This window comes from Taeniopygia guttata, chromosome 4 (assembly GCF_048771995.1).
Source record: "Taeniopygia guttata chromosome 4, bTaeGut7.mat, whole genome shotgun sequence".
Classification (NCBI taxonomy): domain Eukaryota; kingdom Metazoa; phylum Chordata; class Aves; order Passeriformes; family Estrildidae; genus Taeniopygia; species Taeniopygia guttata.
In genome coordinates this window covers 63,005,260-63,014,348 of record NC_133028.1, presented here as the reverse complement: position 1 = coordinate 63,014,348, position 9,089 = coordinate 63,005,260, and the positions used below count along the sequence as shown (strand labels likewise).

Below are 9,089 nucleotides of genomic sequence, written 5' to 3'. Positions count from 1 at the left end.
GTGAACTGTAACGCAGGTTCAGGGTTTTGAGGTTTTATTTACGTCCCGTTACAGCAAAACACCGCCCGGCAGCGCAGAGAGCAATGTGCCCCACCTCGCCGTGTCCCACAGCCTCCGCTAGCACAGCCCTAGGGGACCGCCTCGAACCCCAAAAGTCACCACGCAAGTACATTAACAAACTGTTCCCCACAATGAAGCCGCTCCCCGCTTCTCTTAGGTAGGGATTGGAAAAGAAGGGAAATATTACTTTTATCTCCCTTTAAAGGGTGACTTCGTTACTTTCGATGCTGTGACGATCTTGAGAATCCTCGGCACTTTCCAGCGTTTGGCTGCTGATACCGTCAGCGAGCTCAGCTGACACGCGGTCCGGGCTCTCCCTGCTTTCCACACTCGGGTGGCTGTCCCCTATCTCCCTGCTTTCCACACTCGAGTGGCTGTCCCCCCTCTCCCTGCTTTCCACACTCGGGTGGCTGTCCCCTGTCTCCCTGCTTTCCACACTCGAGTGGCTGTCCCCCCTCTCCCTGCTTTCCACACTCGGGTGGCTGTCCCCTGTCTCCCTGCTTTCCACACTCGAGTGGCTGTCCCCCCTCTCCCTGCTTTCCACACTCGGGTGGCTGTCCCCTCTCTCCCTGCTTTCCACACTCGGGTGGCTGTCCCCTGTCTCCCTGCTTTCCACACTCGGGTGGCTGTCCCCCCTCTCCCTGCTTTCCACACTCGAGAGGCTGTCCTTTCTGACACCAGACTTGCTTCTGTCGCCCTGTGCCTCGTGGCTGTCGGATTTGGGCCAGCTGAGGTTTTCCAAGCTCCGGTGATGCGGGTCGCTGTCCTGCTCGCTGCTGTCCCGCCCGTGGCTCTGGTCAGACCATACCACGCTGCTGGCGGGCTTCGACCTACGGAAAGCAGGATTCTCCCGGGACAGAGAGCGCTGGCTGGCTGCATCCATGTCGCTCTCGTCTTCTTCAGTGGCATCATAGAGGAGCTGTATTAAAGAGCAGAATAAGAGCCATTGTCACTCCTGAGGAATTACTGTGTCAAGTACTGCACTAAAGCAGGCTGCTCGGACTGCAGGGACGCTCAAAGCCTGCGTGATGAACCCCTGCCTGGAAATACTCTGGTGTTTACATGAACCTTTCACATTATGAGAAACTCTCATTTGCTCCTGGCCTCAGATTTAATGTGTGAAAGTATACTGTGATAGTGCAAACTGCAGTTTTGCACAGCTTGCAGTAGCAGGCTGCACTGCTGCCCCAGTGCATTGGCAGCCATCGAGGCCCCCGATCTGTGGTATCCAGAGAAAGGAAATGCATTCCTTCACTTATGCCTACTTTCCCCATAACAGTTTTCAAAACCAACTCCCATAAAATGCCATGTCCAGTTTCAAGTTCACTCCCCATTTCCAAGAACATGGGCACCACTGGTCAGTGCAATTCACCTTTTTGGCATCTTTGTGGAATTTGATATACTTCAACAGTGCAGCTTTTGCCCTCATCCTGTAGGCCACACTGTCACCTCTGCCAGCATTGTCTCCCCGGGTGAAAGGGACAGTGGGGAATGGTTCAGTCACTGGAATGTCTGTGGGAAAACTCGTGACAACCTCTTCAGACTCATCTGTGTCATTGGAATCATTGTCGTCATCATCATCCACATCTTCATGGCTCTTGCTTGACACATCAGGAAAGTGCTGGAAAACATTTATTACACATCAGGCAAATGAACACAGATGTGAGAGGTACAGACTGATACCTGTCCCATTGACCCAGGGCATAGGCACTGTTGAAGAGCTACATGCAGGCACTGCACTGAGTTCACCTCCCCCTGTCTGGAGCTTTGTTTTATTTTGGAAGAGATGTTACTGCAAGAACCACACTTTAGTGAGGAAAATGAGAGCTGTTCCACACTGGCTGCCTTACAGCACTCAACTGACATGCTGTTCTTCAAAACACTTACCAGTTGTTCTTGGACATCCATGCTTTCTTCTGAAGAGTAAAGGGTCTGAAAGTAACACAAAGCTCAATGTTAGTACACAAAGGTACATACAGTGGAGCTGATTAGCATGTTGACTATTCTTTAAGCACTTAATCATAACTTGCAAATCTTGGCACGGAAAGATGCTCTGCTTTCTCTTCCAGTTAGGTGCCTGTACCTGCTGAGATGATGCCAGGTCACTCTGTGGGTGCTGCTGACTCTCCTGAGACTGAGAATTCACATGGTCATTGTGATATCTGTGCAAGTGTTGGCCCCTGGAGTCCTTCAAGAGAAAATAAAAGGGAGGGGTTAACCCTCAAAGGAGCAGGCAAAACTGCTGCATCCCAACCTGTGTTTTCAGGCAGATGTGGCATCTGCATACATAGTCCTTCTGTATGGGATGTGTGCTCAGCTGTTCTTTGCAGCAGGAAGAGGACTCAGTACAAGCCATCATCCCAGATGAACATTGTACCCAAAATATAGATAGATGTGCCTCTCTCACTGGCAGAGCCTGAGCAAATTGGATCAGTTTCTCCAGCTTGTTTTTACTGAGTGGAATGTGGAGTTATATCTAACAATCATTGCTTCTGCTAATTTTAGGCCGTTTCTCGAGGGTGATTTATCTCCCACCTCATAAAGACTCTATTGATTTTTCAAGGGTAACAGCAATGGGAAATTAATTCAAGAGCTATATAACAAGACTAAATGCAGTTTGCTTACATCACTCAAAAAAAAAAATAGGATATTTGATTAAGATGATCCTCCAACACCAAATATTGTTATCTGATTCACACTAATGAATGTGGGTTATAGCAATTTTGCCATACTGCAGTCACTTTTTCTTTTTAATTAACAGCTAACATATTTTCATTAAGAAAAAAGATTTCCAGTGCTGGTCCGGAGACAGAACTAATGAAAGTCCACAACCAAGACACATGACACAGGAAAATGTCTGTGGACATCAGTGGCTCTCTGCTTTGAAACTGGCTCATAACAGCCAGGTGAAGGCATGTTCTGCAAGCATCTACAATCATAGACCAAGTATCAGAAAATGTGTTTTGGAGGAAAATAAACAAAAATCAAAAAGTATTCATCAAATAAAATTAACAGAAAGAGAAAATGAGCTTACATATTTTTCTTCTGAGCTGGCAGAAATGGCATGCTGCTTGGATGGAACCACCTTGAAGGAAGAAAAGAGAAAAAACATTTATCAGTGTTTCTTGCTGATGTGCAGAGGAAATAATGCAAGTGCTGGGGATAGTGTTTGTGATTTACTCACTGGCCATGCAGCTGTGATGCTGATAAGACATAAACACAGAACTGCCACCTTCATTGTGATATTTTACCTAGAAAATATTTTGGAACAGTAAGTCAATAAAGTAAAATACCACAAAAATGCTATAGGCTTTTCCTTTATCCTGGTGTACTTCACTATGCCAAGACCAGGTCCCTGCTATGGATTCAACTTGCCCACGCTAATTTTATTTCTTCTATCTTTCATCACCACCTCCCACCCACCTTGTAATGTTTTGACTTAGCAGCTCAAAAAGCTACAAGAATTTTGAAACTGAATGCTGAGAAGAGCTGAGCAGTGGTGAGAAAAACCACACTGAAAAGGTGAACTGACTCCTGTTGCCTACTGACTTGCACAGGCAAAGGAAAAGGTCTGTGAAAAACTGCTACAAAAACCAGCTTTTTATCTTCATTCACTTAACACAATTGTTTTGAAAAAGAGGCAGGTTAAGGCAAACCATTTGTGTTGTCTTGTCAGCTATTTTGAAACTAGTATTTAGGGTTATTAACTTGAGTTGCTGAGTAAAGTCAGTTTATATGAACATAAAATGCTCTTACTGAGAGGGAAATGCAGGTTGCATTTCCCTCTCCAGATGTTAGAACAAAATAACCTGTGTTTCCAAACAAGAGATTAGGTGAAATGGCCACTCCCATAGCTGCTCACATTTCAGCTTTAGCAATTTAATAAATAACTTATTCCTGCTGAAATTAGGAGAGCTACAGTAAAATTCAGTGCTTACTGACAAGTTCCCAGAATAAGGAACATCCCTGCGAATTTAAACCGATTTACTGATGAACAAGAGTCATTCAAAACTTTGGTAAGTCACAGGAGGAAAGAAAGCTGTGACATTTAAAATGCATTAACAAGGCTGGCCCTGAGACAGGACACTCTAATAGGGGTATTGCAATTTCAAGTTTTACAGAGAAGTGTGTCCCATTCACTGTCCCATTCACTCAGGATTGTGCACCACGAACCGTGAGCCTGCCAGGAGAAACAAGGACACTGCCAGGCAGTGATTACATGAGGAAGAAAGTTTTCTGTGTTCAGTCACAAGCTCTGAGTTTCTAGTGCATGATTCAGTGGCAGGGTTTTCAGTAACCTTCTGCCAACATCTATCAGTACACAAATTTAAAATTGTGATTATGTGTAATACCTGGCATTGCTAAAGCAACCTTGCTCCTATAAAAACACACCATTTTCCACAGAGAAATATCAGACATCCCTGCCCAGTGAAGCAGTTTTCAAAGATCTGCTCAGTGTTTCCTAGGCTAAAGCTGCAGATGGATTGGCACATGTCAGGTAAAAAAGCAAAAAAATTTACCTTTTCTGGTGCTGAAGGAGCCAGCCACGACAAAAGCACTCTTAGTGATCCCAGCAGCAGCTCCAGCCAGTTGGCTCTCAGCAGCTCTGGCTTTCTCACCTTGTCCCTTGCTGCCTGACATCCCTGAGCTCCGGGAATTTAAGCTGTGTCCCAAGCACAGCCACCAATCCCCATGTGGCGGAAAAAGATGAGGTCATGAGGCTCCTGGCCACTGTCCTGCCCACATTCTCCTACACTTCCTCTTTGGCTTTGTGGCTTTTGAAGCAAACAAAAACCATGCTAAGGTTAAAACATTACTTATGAGCAAGATCATTAACCAGCAAGTCTGTTGAATGCAGTGTTTGGTATCGTGTAGGAGGGCTTCAGGGCATGTCTGTTCTACTTTTGTGAAAAGCCAGAGCCCAGCTTCCCAGAAATCTTTTGTACCCTGTTCTGTAGGGGGTAGGAATAGCTAATGTGTGCTGGAAGAAATAAATCTGAACATAAAATTCACTAAAGAGGTGTTAATGTTTCCACAGCATTGTAGACTTGCTCTCCAAGGCATGCATGGTACAACAGGAATTGCAAAGATGTTGCAGAATATGGCCTTTTGCATTTTTTTGGTCTACCAGGGTAAAAGAAAAATAAATTATTAGTACTAGTTGTCTTGGTAGGCATTCTGCATCCAGCAACTTGTTTGTAAAGGTATACAAGAGCCAGTGGTCTAATTAAAGAAGATTGGTGCATCTTTATGAGGAATCATGAGGAATCCTTACTCCTTTTCTCTTAATTTGTATTCCTTCTGGCTCTTTTCTCTGGCGGTTTGGTCAATCTGGTCAAGCTGTCTCATGCACCAAATCCATTTCAGAACTCTTTTCAGGGACCATGCCAGATATTTTTCAATTAAAAAAAAAAAAAAAAAAAGAAAGAAGCACAGCTATAGCTCCCAAGCATGAGGAGTGCCATGACTGGCATTGGGAAGCAAAGGATATCATGGGATGAAAGTCTGTCTGTCTGTAGCAGCTCCTGTTACCAGTTATCCTGTGCTTACTGACACTTCTGGGGCATGTTTAGAGACATCAGGAGTAACATTCCCACGCTAGCTCAGCACCTCCCCATTCCATCCTCACACAGACTTAGCTGATTATTTTTTTTTAGCTGAGATCAGCAGCAGCTGGAAGTTCAACTTAGTGTATTTAAGAGAGTGCTCTAATATCCCAGTGGATAAAAACAGTAATAGTATATCATTAGTAGTTCTGACTGTAAGGATCCACCTGAGCGAGGACTATCCTAGCTTTTATTTTTGAAGCTATATGACCATTGTCATATCCTAACTCAGGAAAGACTTTTCAACCAAAAAAGCCTCCAGCAACTAGGATTTCAGTATCAAGATCTTATGCAGATTTAGACAGATCTACCACCTCCCATTGTATCTACAGCTCAGTGCTGCTGAAAACCAGTTTGCTGAAGGCCTTGAGTGCAGGTACAGGACTCCAGCTGGAAGTGGGCGCTCTTCGGAAGTGTTGGTTTGAGCATCAGGCGATAGCTGATACTTACTTAGTTACTAGGGTGGCTTCAAAAGGCCACTGCTGTTGACTCCAGGGAACCCCAAGCCAGGCCCTTAGGTAGCCAAACACCAGTCCTGACCATCAGCAAAAAACTACTTCCATCTGACAGAGCAAAAACAGAGACAGAGTGAAGCCAGTGGCTCACACCACTGGATGTGGGACTGGGTGTGCTGTGTCCTGCTCTCCTGTCCACACCCTGGATTAAATTTTAAGCCTGAAAAACCTACTTTCCCTACAAGCCATTCATCAAGAGACACAGAACTGAAAAACAACATTATGCTCAAAGATCCTCTAGAGCTGCTGTCTGGCCAAAACCAATACTTGCAATCTTCATAATGGCATATTACTGTGTATCAGACCACCAGGAAAATGCACATTATGTAAACACCTGTTTCACCAAGTTCAGCAGCAGTTATCAGTCGTGCTGATGGAGCCATTAGAAACACAGCCTTCCTGCAGTTGTTACAGACATTCCTGTACAGGCCAATTATTACTGTGGCACCTCAAGGTAAATGTTTCGCAAGAACCTGGAACTCTTGTCTCCCAGCAGAGTCTTTGTGTGACCCTCAGGGAGCTATTTCTGGCAAACAACTGGTTTTCAGTGCGCTGGGAAATGACAGTGTTTTTGAGTATGTTGCCAAACATACTGTACAATCCACTATATGGTAGATTTAGTAAGAACTAAGGAACAACAGGGATGTTTTGCAGCAATCCAGAAGCAGGATGAGAAGCAATGGCTATTACTAAATGTCTTCATTTAATGCAAGATTAGCCCCTACAGAGCTGTAGTAAATTTAGCACTTGTCTCATGCCTATCACTGAGCAGTTATTCCTCCTGTAAATTATTTCATCTAGCTGAGAAATCCTTTGCCTTGGTAGGATTTATGCTTCTTTTTGTCTCAAACACAAGGAACAAGCAAGGCAGAAAGTGGGGAACTTTCATCATAATCACTTCCCACATGAAAATCCTTAGTTCTGGAGAGAGCACTTGTCTGCTGGTGGCACAGCAGAAGCAGCTTGCTTGAATTTGTACAGGTGGGAGGATATATGATTCTGCCTTTCAAGAGCTGTCAGGGTCTGTGCAGAGCATGATTCTGACTGTAATCTGTTGCATGTAGTTGACATTTTCTACTTGTCTGTCCTGTCGAACAAAACTTCTGACCACAATTCCTTCCATCCTGGGCTATGTTGGTAACGTGGTTAGGCTGTCATTTTGTGTCAGACTCTGTGGGTATTGGTGATTCCAAGATTGTAGAAAGTCTCTGTCTTTCAGCCCCGTTGCCAAAGAAGAAGCCATAATTCATTGTGCTGTTTTCAAGGTTGTTTATTCTGTTTATCTTCAACATGTTCTGCTGCCCTGCCGCAGCTCTGTCCTGCAGGGCAGCGTGTGGGGCTCTGCCCCCAGTGGGATGTTACAAACATTATATACCAGAAACTACCTGTGCTATATTTACAATAATGTGCCAATATCTGTCACCTACGTTGAACAGTGTGTCCCCAGCCTAAACCAATAGAAAAATGCCAACACTACAGTGAAACATGGAGGGCATGAAGAAGGAGGAAATGGACAAGACACACCCAATTTCCTCCATCTTGTCCCCTTTGGACCCCTAATCTAGAATCCTAAAATTTTACTTTTGCACCCGTGCCACACTTAATTATTACTTATATCAAACACTCAGAGCTTGTAATTCATCCTGTAAGACTGAAAACTCTTTTCCATGGACAGAGATCACAGACAGTGTCTCTCGGGGCTCTGTACAGGGGGGTTCCCGACCCCCTGCCAGGGTCCCAGGCCCTCCAGGGCAACCAGAGGGAAGCCCTGGATTCCCACAATTTTGTGTTGTCAAGAAGCTGTATCAGTGCCTCCCTGTGCAACCTCCAACACCTAATTAAGATCCTGAGCTAGGACACCAGTGTGATGCCCAGAAATACCTCTGGCTGGCTTGGAAAATCCCAGCCTCCCTGCAGTGACCTTCAGTGATCAGTCAGCTTTCAGGGCAGCTGGCTTTTGTTGAGTTTTGTTCACCAAAAAACAAGTCTGGAGGTGAATATAAACAAAGACTAGATGGCAAAGACTAAGGCTCGAAGAGAGAGGCTATTTTCTTTGGCAGCATTAAGAATGCTATTAAATACTGTTTTGCAACTAGAATATCTCTAAGAAAAGCAGACTTAGTAAAGAAAGGTTTCTGTAAAGACAGATGAAAAGCAAAACTTTCTTATATTGCTATCATAAAATTCCCTTTGGAAACTCAGTGTATCAACCAATATACCTCCCAAAGCCATTACATTTTCCTAATTAAACCTTCAAAAGTGAGGAAAAGCTTACATACAGCAGTGGGTAGACTTAAAACAAAGCCTTCTGCCTCTTAAATAGACAACACAGACCACTACAGTGTTTGTGTCTGGGCCCAGGAGAATATTTGGTATGCAGAAGAGATGTGGGTGTCAGATCTGTTTGATAAAGAAATTACAACAGAGGTTTGCTCCTTATGTGTGTGAACAGGGCACCATGATAACACCTGCTTTGCAGCACAGCTGTATATCTTTTCCTTTGTACCACTTGGAGCAATTAAAGAAGTCACTTTCCCAGAATCAGCCCTACCAGTTCCTTGAGGAGTTGCAGAACTAGGCTCAAAACTGACTTAAAGCTAGAGTAGATGATAAATTGGGACAGACTTTCTGGGAAACAGCCCTACCATAGGCTGACAGCATACTAGAAAGTGCCAGTGTCTGACACATCTGTCCTTATCTCCCTCTACTCAAAGAGAGCCCACTCATTTGTCTCTGGCTTCTGGGACTACTCACTATCTGTTCCCATTTTCAAATGGCTTTTAGGAACAGCTTTGGAAAGTGAAGACAACAATTAATAGTTGAGAAACTGTCATGCAGCTGTGTCTCACAAATCCTGGAGGTTGGCCAGCCTCAGTCAGATCCCAGCTTTCAGAGAGGCAAGTGGATG

General features: G+C 44.5%; 1 protein-coding gene across 1 annotated transcript; it reads right to left on the bottom strand.

The window, feature by feature from the left end:
• Positions 1-17: 17 nt before the first annotated feature.
• SPP1 (secreted phosphoprotein 1) lies at positions 18-4,789 on the bottom strand. The gene is made up of 7 exons (XM_030271942.4): positions 4,581-4,789; positions 3,245-3,311; positions 3,095-3,145; positions 2,144-2,248; positions 1,948-1,992; positions 1,433-1,681; positions 18-979 (listed from the first exon to the last, which is right to left on the bottom strand). The coding sequence occupies exons 2-7, from the start codon at positions 3,296-3,298 to the stop codon at positions 260-262; spliced, it is 1,224 nt and encodes a 407-aa protein (XP_030127802.4). The 5' UTR covers positions 3,299-3,311; positions 4,581-4,789; the 3' UTR covers positions 18-259.
• Positions 4,790-9,089: the final 4,300 nt, after the last annotated feature.

What these genes read in the sequence shown, in the direction of transcription:
- SPP1 (XM_030271942.4), bottom strand. Translation starts at nt 3,298, where the DNA reads ATGAAGGTGGCAGTTCTGTGTTTATGTCTTATCAGCATCACAGCTGCA. An exon ending in GCATCACAGCTGCATGGCCA is followed by an intron (nt 3,146 to 3,244) that starts GTGAGTAAATCA and finishes TCTTCCTTCAAG; the next exon opens with GTGGTTCCATCCAAGCAGCA. An exon ending in TCCACAAAGATGCCAAAAAG is followed by an intron (nt 980 to 1,432) that starts GTGAATTGCACT and finishes TCTTTAATACAG; the next exon opens with CTCCTCTATGATGCCACTGA.